The sequence below is a fragment of the Bos grunniens genome, chromosome 4 (genome assembly GCF_055505025.1).
Source record: "Bos grunniens cultivar Pamir isolate PY7600 chromosome 4, Bosgru_T2T1.0, whole genome shotgun sequence".
NCBI lineage: Eukaryota > Metazoa > Chordata > Mammalia > Artiodactyla > Bovidae > Bos > Bos grunniens.
The window spans coordinates 70,073,073-70,092,924 of NC_141168.1; the positions used below are offsets into that span (position 1 = coordinate 70,073,073).

Below are 19,852 nucleotides of genomic sequence, written 5' to 3' on the forward strand. Positions count from 1 at the left end.
AATAAACAGGACACTCATTATATGTGTTTCTGTGTATTTCTGTAAGTACAGACATAGAACAAAAACTTAAATTCATGGTAGAAGGAAGGAAAAATAAGGGATGTTCTATTTCCTCTAATGAATCCTTTTAAAGGAAATTTTTCATGTATTAGAATTGAAACACTGTCTTATTTAAAATTAGAAAAGCTTATTGTTTGTTTCTTTGTGTATAATCGGCTTCAGTGTGTATGAAACAAGTTCTTAGGAAATTAAACAATGGTTCCCATTTGAAAACAAAAAGAGACCAACCAGATAAACAATGGTGGTTTAGTTGCTGAGTCTTGTCCAACTCTTGAGACCCCATGGACCATAGCCTGCCGGGCTCCTCTGTCCATGGGATTCTCCAGGCAAGAATCCTGGAGTGGGTTGCTATTTCCTTCTCTATGGAATCTTCCCACCCCAGGAATCGAACATGGGTCTCCTGCATCGCAGGCAGATTCTTTACTGACTGAGCTATGAGGGAAGCCCTTAGATTGATCCCTTGGTTCCCGTTAACTTGACCAGTCCTCTTTAGGTAAAATACATTGCCCTCATCTTAGTGATTTGGAAATATTTATTCAGTGGGAAGAAATAATGTAGTAAGTACAGAAGCCAAGAGGGGAAACTTACCTTGGCTATTGCACAAACTGCTGTGATGAACTTTAGGGTGCAAGTATCTTTTCAAATTATGGTTTTCTCCAGATATGCACCCATGAGTGGGATTGCTGGATCATATGGTCATTTTATTGCAACATGGATGGATCTGGAGATTATCATACCAAGTGAGGTAAATCAGAGAAAGACAAATATCGTATGACAACACTTATATATGGAATGTAAAAAAAAATTATACAAATAAACTTATATTAAAAAAAAGAATAGATTCACAGACTTAGAAAACAGTTTTACAGTTACCAAAGGGGAAAAGTTGGAACAGGGATATATTAGGAGTTTAGGATTAACATATACAAACTCCTAAATATAAAACAGATGATCAACAAGGACCTACTGCATAGCACAAAGAACTCTACTCAATATTCTGTGATAACTTATATGAGAAAAGAATCTGAAGAAGAATGCATACATGCATATGTATGACTGAATCACTTTGCTGTTCACCTGAAACTAACACAGCATTATAAATCAACTATACACTACTGTAAAATAAAGATTACATTTTAAAAAGGAAGCAATAAAATTTAGGAAAGGGGAAATTTGCAAATCTCTGAGAAGTTTTGTGCAGCTGATTTTCCGGCCAGGACCATACTGGGCAGCGTCTCCTGTGCTGTCCAACTTCCTGCCCCTCTCGCCCTGGGCTGCCCTGGCCTGGGAGGGGTAGAGAGGGGAGGGCAGTGCGGGTGGGGTGACAGCCTGAGTGGCAGCAGGACGGCGCTGGTGTGGCTGATGGGGTTTCATCCTCTCGGGCTTCAGTTTTGTTCACATGCTCAAAACCACATTTTGGTTGATTTGTGGAAACTTTAAAGTCAAACAGGCCCTACTGGTTGAGACTGTACAAGGCTAGCTGAGGTGTCAAAAAAGTATAAGCACAGTTGAACCACAACCAACTTTGCTCACTTTCAAAAGGTCACAACTAATGGAAGAAACGATCTCTCTACACAGGCACGTAATTGTTATCAAACACACTAGGCTGTGGGTCATGGTTCCCCATTATGGAAATATATGCACGTGCATACTCAGTTGCTTCAGTGCTGTCTGACTCTTTGCGGCCCTATGGACTGCAGCCTGCCAGGGTCCTCTGTCCATGGGGATTCTCCAGGCAAGAACACTGGAGTGGGCTGCCATGCTCTCCTCCAGGAGATCTTCTTGACCCAGGGATCGAACCCAAGTCTCCTTTGCCTCCTGCATTGCAGGCAGATTCTTTACTGCTGAGCCACCAGGGAAGCCCATTTAAATATACAGTTCTTCCAATTAGCTCCTAAGTGAGTTGGGAAACTTACACCCAGAATGTTCAGATGCTGCACCTTGGACCACGCCCTTGACCCTGAAGGAAAGAGCAGACAGGACTCCTTGCAGCGCTAAGATCATCCTTGACATTCCTCCAGCCACCTGTGTTCTTCCTTAGTCTATGACTTACTGAGACTGGAACATCTTGGTTTCATTTTCTCAGTGTAGATGGGAGGACACAAGACCCAATCCTTGAACCAAGCTGCATGGACTGATGTGAGATGCTTTTTTTCTCATGAGAAAATAGACACAGAAGACCAGGGTTGACCTTTGCAATTGAGTGTCATATACTGAGTCACCCAAGACCCCGTAAAGGGACTAAATGACTTTAGAGTCAACCTGAGCAAGGCTTACTAGGGGACAGTAAATCAGATGACAGTGTGACAGGTGAATACCAGAGGGTTGTTCAGCAATGTGAGCATGAAGATCAGGTGTCCCCCCCCACACACCCAGCAGGTCCAGAGTGGGGTCCAGACCCTGCACTCCATCCATCCAGTCCCAGAGGGAAGCAGGGCTTCATGGCTGAGGTCAAGGCTTCAGCTCTCACAGTCCAACCACAGGGCACATTCAAGTCACATCCTCATTCTTCTTGTCTCTGCTCTGAAAGCCAACATCTAGGGAGACGTGCCCTCCTAGGGAGACTAGCTGAGTCATACTGGTCCAGCCCAAGATGGGAGGAGAGCTCTTTCTCAGGTTAAAATCACACACTGATGTCTGGCTCAGACCCCAGCTATGATCGTGGTGTAGACACGGGTTCACTCCTGGGACAGGATACTCTCATCGTAATGACACCACTGCAGTTTTGAGGTTTAGTCCAAGGCCAGACCCTGGAGCTCCCCCCTCCCCTCTCTCCATGTAAGAAGCTCCCCGGGATGAGGCCCCAGCTCCCCAGGGAGCCTCCAGCTGCATTTGTGTCCTGTGGCCCATTCTTAGACTGAGCATGGGTGGAGTCAATTAGATCCACACAAATGACTGCTTCCACCCAAACCAGTGCCATTTTACCTATACACAACTAAGCGTTGCTTGAATAACAATGAATATAAAAAAGAAAATCCAAAAACAAGTACACATGCTGCCTTCCTACGAAGCATTATGTTAAACATTCTTATTTGAAAAAGAATAGCTCACTATATAATTGAGTTTATTTTAATTCAAACTAACTAAATACAAGGGAAAATGACGGCAATGATTTCATGGTGTAGTTTCAAAGAAGAGTATCCAGACTAATTTAGATCATTCTCTTAAGAGAAAGATACTGTTTCTGGAGACCTTTGGTATGTATTCATAATCCCTTGTGTCCCCCTTATTCCAACACGTTCGGCCAAATGTATGATGAAAAACAGGAAAAATAAAACTAAATATTTTGATATGTACTTTTTAAAATTGTACAAAAAGGGCATGTGCATGAGGTTTTTTGTTTGTTTGTTTTAAAGGCAAGACAAACGTAGGGTCTTAAGAAATATTGGAGTAGGAAATGGCAACCTCTCCAGTATTCTTGCCTGGAAAATTACATGGATGGAGGAATCCAATGGGCTACAGTCCATGGGGTCCCAAAGAGTTAGAAACAACTGAGCACATACACTAGAAGAAATATAAAAGAAATCTCAGACATGAAACAAGAATTCCATTCTGCAAGTCAAAAAGATATTTTGCTTATGATAAAATACTACTGGCAACTTTTCATTAAGAGATCAGATTCAGTCTCCTCTAAATACAGAGTGGACCATGACATTATCTTACCATCCTCAGGCAGGTGACTAAATATATTTGGATATGGCACTGTGTCATGAGATACTGCAATCAATAAATTCTTTATTAGCTGTTCAATAACATCAGCAGTGAATGGCACCTTTTCAGCCTTCAAAAGGACGATCTCATCTCTGGTGTTGTTCTCTTTTTTGGTGACTATCAGTGAGGGTTTTTTCATGGTTAGAAAGAGAGGAAATAAGAATATTTGAGACATAGTGTAAAAAGGCAAAATGCTACATTTGCCCTGTGTTTTCATTAAGAAATTTATGTACTGAACATGGACTGTGTTTTAGACACTTAAAGAACCATATGGAAGGCTATCGAAGGATTTATTTTTAGAATAAATTTTAGAAAGGGATCTACTATTTCCACGCCCACATTTTTGTTTTATGTCTGAACACTACTGAAGAAAGACAGGTTGAAGTATGTTGAGTACCACCGACGCAGTACAAGGCTTCCAACTGCCACGCTTGTCTTTCTTACACTGTTGTTTGTCTGTGTAGATGTCACCTCAATTGTCACTTTATTTTCTACCTAACATTTTACCACAGCTGGGCTATACATCTCAGGATGGTGTAAGTGATAGTCCTGGAATACTCTTTCAGCAAGTATTCCATTAGCTTTTTATTTGGCTCACACCTCACCAAAGCCTTCATTTCAGGACACTGAGTCTTGCATCTAGGTTGCAGCTGAGCACGTCTGACTTTGTGCTGCAGAAGAGAAGCTCAGGAACTAGGCTTGGTGTGCGTGCTGAGGGACTCACAGCTTCCCTGCCCAACCCAAGTCCCCTTTCCTCACCATACCCTCACCACCCTTTTCCTGGGCTTCAAGGCAAAATTAGCCTGAAAATCAGCATAGCTATACACACGACTGAGTGATTAAAAAAAAGTACATACTAAGGAGGCCCTGGGTACAATTAATATAACTGGAAAGGAACCTGTATTTCAACTGGAAGTGATTGCTATCTTTATTCTCAAAGCTTCATTTCGGGTGGATCCTTCAGCTGATCGCTCCCAGTGCCCTACCTTTAAAATTTCTGAGGATATGATGCAGAGATAGGGGGACCTGGCCCTGTCCCCTGGTCCTCACTGACCCCTGGTTCAATTTAGGAGTCCTCCTTTGAACACACACACACCTGATTCTCCAAAACTGCAATCTTCCCTATAATTTCCATGTTAAGTGGACCCCAGACATCATTTACTAGAAACTGTCCAGATTCAGTCTTCCCTAGTGGCTCAGAAGGTGAAGAACCTACCTGCAGTGCAGGAGACACAGGAGATTTGGGTTCGACCCCTGGGTCAGAAAGATCCCCTGGAGGAGGGCATGGCAACTCACTCCAGTATTCTTGCCTAGAGAATCCCATGGGTAGAGGAGCCTGGTGGGCTACAGTCCCTGGGGTCACAGATAGTTGGACACAACAGAATGACTGAGCATGCACACACATCTGGCTTCAAGGTAAACAATAAGCCCTACCATTTCCGGAGCTCTTCCTCTGCCTCTGGGACTGGACTACACACTGTGTTCACATGATCCTGTTTACTCTCCATACAACCCCATGACTTCCCTTCTCACAGACGGAAAAAAGGAAGTGAAACCCCTTGCCAAAACTACACAGCTATCATATTATTCGGAAGATTTAGTCCCCCTCTGATGAGACCCTTGGAGGATACAACCCAGTGCTGGCTCAGATAGTAGCAGGACCTTTCAGCAAGGATGGTTGTTCTGGGTTTGTCTTCTCCTCCCAAATTAGCAGGGCATTCACTGCTCTGTGAGTAGAAAGTGGCCAAAGAGAGCATGAGATTTGTCTCCAGCCAGACCTGGCTTCAAATCCCAACCTAATTCTTCTTGGGCATGCAGTGACTTAAAAACTATCACCTTTGGGGAAGGGATAAATTAGGAATTTGAGATTAATATATACACACTCAGTTCAGTTCAGTTCAGTACAGTCGCTCAGTCGTGTCCGACTCTTCGAGACCCCATGAATCGCAGCACGCCAGGCCTCCCTGTCCAAAATCAACTCTCGGAGTTCACTCAGACTCACGTCCATCGAGTCAGTGATGCCATCCAGCCATCTCATCCTCTGTCGTCCCCTTCTCCTCCTGCCCCCAATCCCTCCCAGCATCTATATATAAAATGGGCTTCCCTGGGAGCTCAGTTGGTAAAAATATATGCCTGCAATGCAACAGACCAGGTTCGATCCTGGGTTGGGAAGATCCCCTGGAGTATTGCATGGCAACCCACTCCAGTATTCTTGCCAGGAGAATCCCCATGGACAGAGGAGCCTTGTAGGCTACAGTCCATGGGGTCGCAAAGCAAAGGACACAACTTGGAGACTAAACCACCACCATATATAAAATAAACAACAAGGACCTACTGTATACCACAGCGAACTCTACTCCATATTCTATAATAAACTATATGGGAAAAGAATCTGAAAAGGAAATCAGATTCATACATGTATGAAAATATTCATACATATATTCATATATATATATATGTCACTTTGCTGTACAGCTGAAACTAACACAACATTGTAAATCGACTATATTATACTCTAAAATAAAAGTTAAAACAAAATGAAATAAAATAGCCCCAGCTTTCCCCGTTTCTAAACCGAAGATATTATTTATCCCACAAGGTTTCAGGATTTAATAAAACAATGAACATAAATCAGTTAGCACACTGCCAAAGAATATTTGATGCCCAATCACCGATCTCTGTATTCCTATTTCATTATTCCACCAATATTCGTTAGTGTTTCTCAAACTTTCTCGTTTACCATTCCTCCCCTCACCCTGTGGTCAGACTCTTGTCTCCTCCCTCTGGCTCCTCCCTCTTCCACCCCTCCCTTACTTCTCTCATCAGTTGCCCCGGGTAGCCTGGGAGAAGCACCCACTCAGACCCTGACCTGACCTCCATCACACACCCAGGTGCGGCGCCTCCGGGCAACTTGAGCCCCACCACAATGGGCTCTTCTCTCGGGGCAGGGGGCAGAGCCGTTCTGGGCCACCTGGCCCTCCTCTGGACCCTCGTGGTTCCAGGTGAGTCCCTGCGGCTTCCCCGGTGGGCCGGGCGGGATGCACCCAGATCTGCGGACTCAACCTGCCCTCATCTCATCCCTTGCAGGCATCCAGCAGGAGATCAGGGTGTTCCAGCGGTCCGTGATGGTGGGGCACGCAGGTGGAGCTATCACTATGCCCTGTCAGATCAGTAGGTCTGTGGATTACGTCCACTGGTTCCGCCAACTGGAGGGCCAGGCCCCTGAGAGGCTTCTCTATCTAGCCTTGTCCAAGCGGGATGTGCAGTGGGATTCGGTCCTAAGAGGTGATAAAGTCAACGCAGCCCGCGGCACGGATGGCAAGAGCTGCACCATGTCCTTGAGGAAGCTGGCGAAGAGCAACGAAGGACTGTACTACTGTGCTACCTGGGGATCCGCACAGCAGTGCGCGCAGCCCCGGGATCTGCACAAAAAGCGCTGAGACCCACTGCTCTCCCAGACCTGGCAACTGTCACCGCCTCCAGGTCCCTTAGGTTGCCTTGGGGTGACCTCTCAGTATCCTGACGACTCCCCCGACTCTAGGGCTTCTGCAGATAAAATCTGATGGGAGCTGAAGCTGACCCAGGGAAAAAGCTGTGCAGGTGGCAGGGACTTTTCCAAAGATTGTCCAGTTCAGCTTGTCTGGAGCATTTGGAGGAGAATCTGGGCTGCTCAATCCACCAGCTACTAAACACATCCAGCTATTGAGCCCTTGAAATGTATTTAGTTCAAGAGCCCAAGCTGAGATGGGCTGTATGTCTATAACACAAGCTATATATTGAAGATAGTCACAGAAAAAAAAAGTGGAATATCTCTTTAATTATTTTTATATTGTCTTACAGTTGAAATATTTTGGACATCTTGGACTAAGTAAAAATAGTCCTAACCTTCATTTTTTTTTAACGCAGAAGCCAAAACATTTTCATCTATGGCTTGAATTGGTGACTCACATTTACTTCTAACGGACAGCTCTGGTATTGACTGAAAAGATAAAAATCTGACCATTTCCCTTGAAGGATGCACAGACAAAATGTCACATAAATTATTTCAAGGGTGAAGGACAGTCTAGATCTGCCACAAAATGTTTGAAAGCTGAGCCTGGAAGTGCATGTCTGATCCCAGTCTCTAAGTTGTTCACCCATTGTTACCATTTTGCGGGGGAAGAGACAGCAGTTAGAAGCCCAGGCAAAATATTGGCAATGTCTCAGTGTCCTCCTCTATTGGCATGCCTGGCACTCATGAGTTTGAGTTGATAAAAATCCTCATGGTGATGCAGTTAACCCTGGATGAGACATCAGGTTCTCACTTCTCTCTTTTGTTATTTTTTTAAATTTAATTTATTTTCATTGAAGTATAGTTCACAATAGCCCAAATATGCAAACAACCTAAACTTCCATCAACAAATGAATGAATAGAGAAGATGTGGTCATATACACAAGGGAATACTACTCGGTCATAAAAAAGAATAAAATAATGCCATTTGCAGCAACATGAATACAACCAGAGATTATCATTCTAAGTGAAGTAAGTTAAAAATAGAAAGACAGATACCCTTTTATATCACATATATGTGGAATCTGAAATATGGCACTAATTAACCCATCTGTGAAACAGAAACAGACTCAGGGGCACAGAGAACAGACGTGCGATTGCCAACGGGAAGGAGGGTCGGGAGGGAAGGACTGGAGCTTGGGATTAGCAGATGCAAACTATTATATATAGAATGGATTGGCAAAAAGGTCCTACTGTATAGCACAGGGAGCTATTCAATATTCAATATCCTGTTATACACGTCTCCTTGAATGTCACCACATATGGACTTTTGAGTGAATCTCTGGCTACTCTGCTCTCTTCTATAAAATGAGGAGGTTGAACAGCTAAAAATATATGCCTCTAATCTCTGCATTTATACGATAATCACACAAATCACTTATCACTATATTCACTACCTTCTTATGAAAAGAAGAAGAAAAAAACAAAGAGAGCCTGTGTCACTGATTCTTCAAGCCCAAAACAGAAAAGCCCCTGATGCTGTATGAGGGAGAGAAAGAAAATCCTTTTGAAGTTTAAGCTGAATTTAGACCCTTTTCAAGTGGAAAGTCAAAGTTTATGTACAGCTTAATAGCAATGGTAAAACAATTAATAAAAGATTCCTAAACTCATTGTCTACCTCCCTGAGCTCTCATTTTGCAGTTAGAAATGTATAATTCATATATGCTTTCCTTCTGAAAGAGCCCAACCCTTCACTGAAGGCCTAATTCAAAGCTAAGATCCCCCAGTATGTGTTAGAAGAGGTGGAGCTAAAGGGGACAGAAACTTACTCTAGCTCTGTTTCACGTTCGCTTACTTCATCTTCCCCATCATCCTAATACAACTCTTTCCTGTTCTTGCAGTCACACCAATGCCAGACTCCACAGAGAGTGAATTTTTTGAACTGGTGACAATGTGGCCAACAAGAAGAACCAGCTCGTCACCCATGTCCTTACAGAGCTATTAATACGTGGTCCACAGTCCCCGGGAAGGGACAGCCCAGTGCCTCTGCTGTGAACCTCAGCTATGGCGTGAACCCTATTCTCACCCCTCACTGACTCTGGCTTTTCCCTTATGAGCTCTGTGACCTTGAGCAAGATCTTCACACTTTTAGGCATCAGTTTTCTCAGGTCTAAAGCAGAATATAACCGTTCCAAAATGTCTCTGTCTTGGAATTATACCACTTAATGTCAGTTGAAACCTCCACGGTGGTAGATTAGCTCTTTTCTGCATGAAAATCCTACTGAGACATATTTAGAAACCTAAAGTATATCTTTCTTGAGTGATCTTGTTTTCAGGGTAATCACTGCCAGGATGAAAGAAATGGTCCCAAGGCGTCACTTACTTTGGGAAGCACTTCAGCTAGTCTGTCTCTCTCCAAGTGAGGGATGTAGGCTGGCAAAGGCGTGGCTGTGCATTGTGCTGATGCCCCAGGTCATGTTCATTGAGGGCAGTGTGATAGAGTAGAAGAGTAAGAGATTTTTACTAAGTTTTTAAAAACTTTATTGGTATATAGTTATTAATTTTTGAATCAAACTTTTCTGACATTAATTTTCCACACCTGTTTGGCACAAGAAATATAGGACATTTACAGTCAGCTCCTTCCTTGCTCACGTTAGGTGTGAGATCTGTGGGGATCTCCCTGAAGGACAAAGATGGGTGTGGCTGCCCCACAGTCTTGACCATGAAGCTCCCTCACAGAGTGCATACTGGGAGGCAAGGCTGAGATCTCTAGCAGCCCTGACAGAGAGTTCTTCTGTCAGGAGATACCAATCATATCATTCAAGTCAAGGAACTAAGGGGATGCAAAGGGTGTACCCCAGTCCACATTAGGTCCCCTCAGTGGTGTCTCTGTGACCTGCCTCCTTCCAAAAAGGGAAGGAGCAGAGAGGAAGGAGATACAGGTCGTGGATCCACTGAACTCCCGTGTTATATCTGGATTGTGCTATGCATCTTCCTATAATGATGTGAGACATAGGTGTTCTTACTACATTTTCAGAGTTAGAACACTGAGTGTTAGATAGCAAATAAATCAAGCAGGTAATAGGCAAAATTAGAATTAAAATCACTTTGCTGTACACTAGAAACTGACAGAACATTGTTAATCAACTATATTCCAAAAGGAACTAAAAATTGTTTTTAAAAGAATGAAAGGCAGTATTGAATGATTCTGTGTTCCCTTCTGTAGCACACTGTGGGCACTTGGTATTACACAAATGTTTGCATTCCAGCTCTATCATTTTCTACCTGATCATCCATCCTTATGTCACATCCCCATCTCTGTGGAGACTTGTTTCTTGGCTCAAAATACCATCATTTACATAAAAGGAACTAATGAGTGTAACTGTTTTTGAAAATATAGTGTAAACACTATATTCAAGAATTACAGATTTATTTTAACATTTTTCTTTTGTACCAATAATATCAATCATATAGATTTATCTCCATAGGGAAGGCACTATGCTTGATGCAGTAAGGGATTTAACAATGACAGGGTGGGTCTGGAGCAAACGGGGGAAATCAGGGTCAGTCCTGTCTCTGTCCTGGCAAATGGACAGCTTATCTGTGCTCAGAGGAGCATTCAGTTGCTTCTGGAAATTTCTTTTTCTCTTTATCCAATTGAGTGGCTTAAGATTACAGAACAGTCTGGAAGACATTTCTTCTTTCATCATAAGAGAACTGGCCTTAGCTCTCAAATTTTAGTTTAAATAAGGAATCTATATTCAAGGAAAATAGTATTCTACAAATTTTTTCTTTTATCCTATGAAAGATAATAAGTCATCACAGAACTTGAGTTCTTATTTCTAATTATTGTGGTAAAGAATCATGTTGCCTGTCACTAATTATTACAGAAATGCAAATCAAAACAATGAAGATTCACCTCACACTGGTCAGAATGTATCATTAAAAAGTCTACAAATAACAAATGCTGGAGAGATGGTTAAGAAAGGAACCCTCTTACACTGTTGATGGGAATGTACATTGCTGCAGACACTGTGGAGAACATTATGGAGCTTCCTTAAAAAACTAAAAATAGAGTTGCCATATGATCCAGCAATCTCACTCCTAGGCATATACCTGGACAAAACTATAATTCAAAAAGATGTATGCACTCAAGTTTCATAGCACCAATATTTACAATAGCCAAGACATGGAACCTACCTAATGTTCATTGACAGATCAATGGATTAAGAGGAAGTGGTATATATACACAATGGAATACTACTCAGCCCTAAAATAGAATTAAATAACACCATTTGCAGTGACATGGATGGGCCTAGAGATGCTATGCTGAATGAAGTCAGACAGAGTAAGTGTGATATCACTTACATGTAGAATCTAAAATATGACACAGATGAACTTCTTTACAAAACAGAAACAGACTGAGTCATAGAAAAAAAAGCTTATAGCTCCCAAAAGGGAAAGGGCTGGGAAGGGGATAGATTAGGAGTTTGGGATGAGCAGATACAAACTATTATACATAAAATATATAAACAAGGTCCTACTGTATAGCATCAGATCAGATCAGTCGCTCAGTCGTGTCTGACTCTTTGCGACCCCATGAATCACAGCACACCAGGCCTCCCTGTCCAACACCAACTCCCAGAGTTCACCCAGACTCAACGTCCATCGAGTCAGTGATGCCATCCAGCCATCTCATCCTCTGTCGTCCCCTTCTCCTCCTGCCCCCAATCCCTCTCAGTATCAGAGTCTTTTCCAATGAGTCAACTCTTCGCATGAGGTGGCCAAAGTACTGGAGTTTCAGCCTCAGCATCATTCCTTCCAAAGAAATCCCAGGGCTGATCTCCTTCAGAATGGACTGGTTGGATCTCCTTGCAGTCCAAGGGACTCTCAAGAGTCTTCTCCAATACCACAGTTCAAAAGCATCAATTCTTCGATGCTCAGCCTTCTTCACAGTCCAACACTCACATCCATACATGACCACTGGAAAAACCATAGCCTTGACTAGACAGACCTTTGTTGGCAAAGTAATGTCTCTGCTTTTGAATATGCTATCTAGGTTGCTCATAACTTTCCTTCCAAGGAGTAAGCGTCTTTTAATTTCATGGCTGCAGTCACTATCTGCAGTGATTTTGGACCCCCAAAAATAAAGTCTGACATTGTTTCCACTGTTTCCCCTTCTATTTGCCATGAAGTGATGGGACCAGATGCCATGATCTTCGTTTTCTGAATGTTGAGCTTTAAGCCAACTTTTTCACTCTCCTCTTTCACTTTCATCAAGAGGCTTTTGAGTTCCTCTTCACTTCCTGCCATAAGGGTGGTGTCATCTGCATATCTGAGGTTATTGAGATTTCTCCCGGCAATCTTGATTCCAGCTTGTGTTTCTTCCAGTCCAGCGTTTCTCATGATGTACTCTGCATATAAGTTAAATAAGCAGGGTGAGAATATACAGCCTTGATGTACTCCTTTTCCTATTTGGAACCAGTCTGTTGTTTCATGTCCAGTTCTAACTGTTGCTTCCTGACCTGCATACAGATTTCTCAAGAGGCAGGTCAGGTGGTCTGGTATTCCCATCTCTTTCAGAATCTCCCACAGTTTATTGTGATCCACACAGTCAAAGGCTTTGGCATATATGGAACTATATTTAATACCCTGTATTAAACATATTGGAAAAGAATATATATATATACACACACACACATCAGTCAGTTCAGTTCAGTCACTCAGTCGTGGCTGACTCTTTGCGACCCCATGAATCGCAGCATGCTAGGCCTTCCTGTCCATCACCAACTCCCGGAGTTCACCCAAACTCACGTCCATCGAGTCGGTGATGCCATCCAGCAATCTCATCCTCTGTTGTCCCCTTCTCCTCCTGCCCCCAATCCCTCCCAGCATCAGGGTCTTTACCAATGAGTCAACTCTTTACATGAGGTGGCCAAAATATTGGAGTTTCAGCTTTAGCATCAGTCCTTCCAAAGAACACCCAGGACTGATCTCCTTTAGAATGGACTGGTTGGATCTCCTTGCAATATATATGTATAATTGAATCACTTTGTTGTAAATGGTCTATTAAGTGACAACACTTTTCTGAATTTTCTTTTCTCTGTTGTTTAAGATTAAAAAAAATTGTTCTCCTTTCTCCAATAATTTGCAAAATATGTATTATTGGTTTTCATTTTAGAAACTAACAACGTTGTAAGTCAACAATACTCTCCCTTCCCCCAAAACAGAATTACGTTACTCAATGAATGGAGAACTTTGTCCACATTGCTTGAGTACACTTGAATTGGTAAATTTGCATTTTCAGTTACTGAAAAGTTTCCTCCTTTCAGAAATATATTCCCAAATCACCAACTGAGCAGCCCTGGTGTTTGTGAGAACAGAAGAGCTTTTCCTTTGATGTGAACTCCAAGCAGTTTCAACACAGATGAACACCTGGAAATTTAAAAAAAAATTCTTAATTCTTTGAATACTCTTCCTGGAAATATGGGAAAGCAGAACATGTGGTTAACCTACTACTGTCAAACTCTTCTTTTCCTGCTTTTATCCTTTTCATTTTTAATCAGTATTGTCAATGGAATTTCCACCATGGAAAACAGATATTTAGGCCCATTGATCTGAGGAAAACTTATAAAATATCAGATGCCATAAAACCCATTATCAAGGACTTCCAAAAGAACTCAGAAGGTCAAATTGCCCGCCCAAAGTTGTTAAACTGCTAGTCACTCCATGAAGGTAGGAGAAGGCTGAGATCATGGTAGGAGCCTGAACCAGTATGACAGCTCAGGTTGGAAGAAGATGTTTGGAGAAGGGACTAAGCTCATAGTAGCTCCCTGTGGTAAGTAACTTTTTTTCTATTTTTACCTTAGTCATGAAAGACTGATAGATGCTTTTCAGAAAAAAAAAACAAAAAACAAAAAACTTACAGAACCCCTTATCTGACTGCCACACTTGGCCTCAGCATGTGAACAGCAATTTTGCAGCTAGTGGTCACTGTATATGGATGTACATGGAAACAAAACTACTTCCTGTTTGTAAGCCACTGAAATTCATCTTTTAGAACACACACACACACACACACACATGCTCAATAGACTCAGGCTAGATATTAAACTATTTTAAGGACCATATCTGTTTCATTGTTTCATTTATGTTTCAATATACTTACACCATTAGCATAATATGTCATTATGTCAGTAATGTTGTTGGCAAAGTTTATGTCAGTAAAGTTTTTTTGTAAAGGAATGTACAAAAAAATCCTTAATGAACTAAGTCATCCTTATTCAGAAATGTGGGACTCTGACGTAGTTTTCATTCTTCACCGATGCATACCTTTAAGGAAAATGTTTTAAAAATCCACATTATAAAAATATGGCTATGTAATCACAACCATATTCTTTAAATTTTGATTTGAAACCACTCGGGGTGGTACACACAATGCGGTGTGAATAGCACTGCAAAGTCTGAAAATTGCACCATCTGGACCTGCCTGGCGAGAGCATTCCACAACTGGGCCAATGCCCGGCTGACAAAAAACTCAGCACACTCCACAGTATTAAACACTGCCTGAAGTCCATAACATGATATTCCAAATGCGCAGGATATAATCCCAAAGTCCTTACCTTATAGAACCAGGAACATCACAACATGGTAACATAGAATCGTCAGTTACCAGATGCCAATCCTGAGATATCACAGATGTTGGAATCACAGAAAATTTAAAGTAGTTAGGATGATCATGAGAGAAAATGGAGAGGGAGAGAGAGAGAAGTCAAATCAATAAGAAATAAAAATAGAGAACTAGAAAAGGAGAGACAGGTGGTAGAGATGGGCAAGAAGAGAGACAGAAAGTGACAGAAATAGAGACGAGGAAGGAAATTGTAAAACAGAGGAGCGATAAATAGAAAGAGAGGGAAGAAAGTCAGAGCTGGAAAGAAAGAGGGGGTGGGGTAGCAATAGGAAATCGAGAAGATCTGTGCACAGAGATGGACTAACAGAGGGAGGTAGAGAAACAGAATGGTAGAGAAAGAACTGGTCAAGAGGAGAGATGTACAGCAGGCCGGAGAGCTGTCTAAACCCATGACATAATTAGGGGCCACATAATGGGATTACTTGCACATATATATGTGTATATATATACACACACACCACAGGTACTTGATTCTTCTGTTGATGGGCACTTGGCTTGTTTCCGTGCCTTGGCTGTTCTAAACAGTGAACATAAGGGTGCAGGCATCTCTTAGTGTTTTTGTTTTCTACGGATAAACACTCAGAAGTGGAATTGCTGGATCATGTGGTAGTTTCATTTTTAACTTTTTGAGGAAACTCCATACCATTTTTCATAGCGACTACACCAATTTACATCCCCACCAACAGTGCACAAGGGTTCTATTTTCTGCCCATCTGCAACACGTTATTTCTAGCCTTGTCAATAATAGCCATTCTGACATGGGTGAGGTGATATCTCATTGTAGTTCTGATTTGCATGTCCCTGGATTTCAGAAAAAATATATGTTTTTAGTTTGTCTGTTCCAACTATTGTGAAGCTCCTTATTTTTTCATGAAATCTGGACACTCTGTATGAGGCAGCCTTTTACTTGAGGATGAACATGAATCCTCTCTCCAATTGATTTATAACACATGCACACACACGAACACACATCCATTTAATTTTAAGGACAGTCAAATGTAGACCGACATAATCAATCTTACTTTCTTATAATAAAGCAGGTTCAGTTCTTACTGGATTCTCTGGTTGTTGCCTCCGAGTTTGCTTACAGGGGTAAAAGGAAAGGTAGTTCAGAGAAAGAATATAAAGATGTCACAGGACAAGACCGTGGCAGCAGCATAAACACTGAAATGCTGAACTACAGGGAACTTAGCTCCTGCTCACTTAGGACTGCTCACTCCACGAGGCAACAGGCAAGCTTGGTCCATGGCTCTCCTCCCCGCAGTTTGCATTTGATCCATCTGCTTGCAGTTCTGAGTTCTCAGTGCTCAGGCCTCTCCTCTCATGTCGGGGAGATGGCAGCTCTCAGCCTGCCACAGGGGGGCCCTCAAGAAAGGGTTGGTGCAGAGAGGCGAGGCTCCTCCCCAGGCCTCCCCCAGCACCCACCCACTCTGGGATGAGCCTGGTGGTCTTTAAGAGAGATCCTCCCTGACTTCTCTGCCTGTCACACCTGCTCAGAATCCCAGTCTAGCTCACTGCTGGGGCAGGATGCGGGCCCCAGCACTGCTTCTGGTTGTCCTGGCTCCCAGTAAGTGTGCTGCCTGGATGCTCCTGGAATTTTTCTGTATTTTGTGGCAATGTGTGTGTGGCGGGAGTAGGGATGAGGGTGGGGGGGTTGTGGGGGAGAGGGTCATACTAAGAAATTAGTGTTTCTTCTTCCTCATTATTTTTTGTTGCTTTTCCCATTGCAGTCATGCAGGTATCTTCCAACTTGATGTTAATCACTAGTAAGACTGGGGAGACTGCTTCATTCCCTTGTGATCTTACACAAGGGGCCACCTATATCCACTTGTACAAACATGAGGAGGGGACGGCCCCCAGACGTCTTTTATACTACGACAGCTACAACTCAAAGGCTGTGCTTGAATCAGGAATCAGTGGAACAAAATACCATGTCTATAAGGGCACAGGGAGGAGCTATACATTTGCAATCCTAAATCTGCAAGCAAGTGATTCCGGCATATACTACTGTGCTATCTGGGATAAGCACGTTGGTTCAGACTTCCTGTACACTGCACTGGAAATTTTGCTTGTGGCTGAAAATCACAGCCCTGATATCAGCAGCTGCTTCACTTCCTCCCCCAATTTCTTTTTACTCTAAAAAAAAAAAAACCCTGAACTCAATGCCCATGAATCAAACTTTATATTCCATGGCCACCTTCTACCTCCCCACAATAGCCATAGTTTTTCCTAAAAACAGGCCTCCATCTCCAGTCTATAGGCAAGCAGTCTGGCAGGCAGCATATTCTCAGCTCTCCCAGAAGCTGGTAGAGTTCATATTATATTCTCTTTAAGACAGACAGAGAACCTAGGATTATCTGTGAGGGGAGATATTTAGGAGAGGAAAATGGAAAGGCTAGATAATACTGAACCATTCACCTGATGATTATGCAGAGAAAATGGCTGGGAATAGATCATCTTTATTATCCAGGAGTATGAAGACTGAGAAATGATGGAATGAAAACTCGGACTTCTTGAACCTCAAGCTGGTATCCAATTTATCTTTTGGAAAAAAACTGATATCTCTCTTACATAATCAACGAGGGCATGGTTGACCTAGTGAAAATGTAGAGGGAAAAGTGATTGTTTTAGGTGTTGGTGGTTTAGTCACTAAGTTGTGTCCAACTCTTGAGACCCCTTGGACTGTAGCTTGCCAGGCTCCTCTGTCCACAGCAAGAATTCTCCAGGCAAGAATATTGGAGTGGGTTGCCATTTCCTTCTCCAGGGAATCTTCCAGACCCAGGAATTGAACCCAGGTCTCCTGCGTTATTGCAGGTAGATTCTTTACTGAATGAGCTATGAGAGCGCCCCATTGTTGTATTCTACTTATACCCTCTGTTGAAGTTCAGCCCACAGCCAGAACTGTCTTCAACAAGTAAAGCCAAAGCTTCTTTCTACCCCCACTCCCTACCATTAACAAGGCCAAGTGCCAAACTAGAATGAAACTTATCAGATCATAGTTTTCTCAATAATTAAAATTAAAGAACACTTTGGGTGAACAATCAAAGAATGGTATATATTTCAATTGAAAAGTTATATCTCCAAGGATTGTGGCTGCCTTATTGGGCAGGTTTAAGGAAGCAAAATTGATATTGAAATACAGAAATATCAGCTCATGTGTATACGGCCTCTTGTGCATTGGTTCGTCCAAATCTATACTACTGTCTGAGCTTCTAGAACAGTGTTTCTCAAACTGTGCTCCACGTACCACCTGCATCAGAAGTACCTGAATTGGAATAAAAGTGCGTGTTCTGGATGGCACTCAACAGAGTGAATCAGAATCATAGAATGAAGGCTGAAAATGTGCATTTTTTGATAGACTCTTAGTGATTCTTCTTCAAGTTGATTTGTAAGTCTTGCTGCACTAGCACAGGAATGCCTACTAGAATAGTGTTCATGGTCTTATCCCCAACCCCAAAGCCCCATCTGTCTTGTTGCATCCTGGGTGCTGCTGCTCTCCAGGTCATCACATTTCTCTATCAGAATCTCGGAATAAAAACAAAACAAAACAAAACAAAACAGTCTCACACCACAAGTCAAAGCTTCAGATTCTTCTTAGTTCAGTGACTGCAGACAGCAAGGAATTGGATAGTAAATGCACTGGCTTTAGCTTGCTCTACTGTATCAGCAACCACATACTGTAACTATTTGCAGCTTTAGGAAAGCCTGAAGCATAAATATATTTTCATTTATACTTTTCCAATGGTGTTAAGACTTTGTTTTGCACATTTGATTCCTTGATCCACTTTAATTTGAATTTTTGTGTATGGGTGTAAGGTAGCAATCTTAATGTGGAGATCCAATTTCTCCCCCAATTACTGACTAAAGCATTATTATATCACTGTTTTTCTTTGCACTTTGTGATAACTACTTTTCCATGTACTCACAGAACCCTTATGATCCCTCCCTCAGTTTCCATTCTCTGTCTCTGTTTATTCGGGTCATTTTCTCTAAGGACACAGCCAGAGGTAGAGACACTGTATGTACGAGAAACAAAAACACATGTAGGATAAGCAGTATGCTATACACAACCCAGGTGTGATTGAAGAAATCAGAGGAAATAAACAATCCTTGAAGACAATGAAAATGGGAAAACACCATACAAAAAAACTCTGTGGTATATAGCAAAAGCTGTTCTAAGAGAGAAGTTTATAGTGATACAAGCCTACCTCAAGATACAAGAAAAACCTCAAACAAACGGCCTAATCTTACACCTAAAAGAACTAGGAAAAAGAGCAAATAAAACCAAAGGTAAATGAAAGAGAATAAAAATCAGAATAAAGTAAAATAGAGACTAAAAACATCATAGAAAAGATCAATACACCAAGAGCTGGTTATTTGAAAAGACAAACAAATTGGTAAACCTTTAGCCAAACTCATCAGGAAAAAAAAAGAGAGAGAGAGAGAGAGAGAACTCAAAGATACAAAATTAGACATGAAATTAGAAGAAGTTAACAGCTGATACCACCAAAATACAAATGGCAATAACTCATTACTACAAATAATTACTCAATACATGGCAAGAAAATAGACTGCCTAGAAGAAATGGATACATTCCTAGAAATGTTCTAAAAAGTACAAGTTCTCCAGCAAGAATATAAAAACAGGGGGGAAAAGTCTCTTCAGCAAGTGGTGCTGGGAAAGTTGGACAGATGCACATAAATCAATGAAGTTAGAACACACTCTCACCCCATACACAAAAATAAACTCATAATGGCTTAAAGATTTAAACATAAAACATGACACCATACCTTTCCTAGAAGAAAGCATAGGCAAAACATTCTCTGACATAACTCATACCAATGTTTTCTTAGGTCAGTCTCTGAAGGCAATAGAAATAAAAACAAAAATAAACAAATGGG

General features: G+C 41.9%; 1 long non-coding RNA gene and 2 gene segments (V, D, J or C); 2 read left to right on the plus strand and 1 right to left on the minus strand.

Moving 5' to 3' along the window:
• Window positions 1-6,379: 6,379 nt before the first annotated feature.
• LOC147374317 (T cell receptor gamma variable 4-like) lies at window positions 6,380-9,449 on the plus strand. The segment is given in 2 exon segments: window positions 6,380-6,773; window positions 6,859-9,449. Coding segments are annotated over 2 exon segments (429 nt in total).
• Window positions 9,450-10,674: 1,225 nt separating this feature from the next.
• Window positions 10,675-16,299, minus strand: LOC147374318 (uncharacterized). 2 transcript variants are annotated; one of them, XR_015162639.1, is made up of 2 exons: window positions 15,974-16,299; window positions 10,675-13,696 (listed from the first exon to the last, which is right to left on the minus strand). It is a non-coding gene; the product is annotated as an uncharacterized LOC147374318 (long non-coding RNA). The 2 variants fall into 2 exon arrangements; XR_015162638.1 differs by lacking the exon at window positions 15,974-16,299 and adding an exon at window positions 14,884-15,954.
• Window positions 16,300-16,389: 90 nt separating this feature from the next.
• Window positions 16,390-19,852, plus strand: part of LOC147374319 (T-cell receptor gamma chain C region DFL12-like) — a 33,711-nt gene continuing 30,248 nt past the window's right edge. The window contains 2 exon segments of the C gene segment in view: window positions 16,390-16,518; window positions 16,682-16,976. Coding sequence covers window positions 16,479-16,518; window positions 16,682-16,976 — 335 coding nt within the window.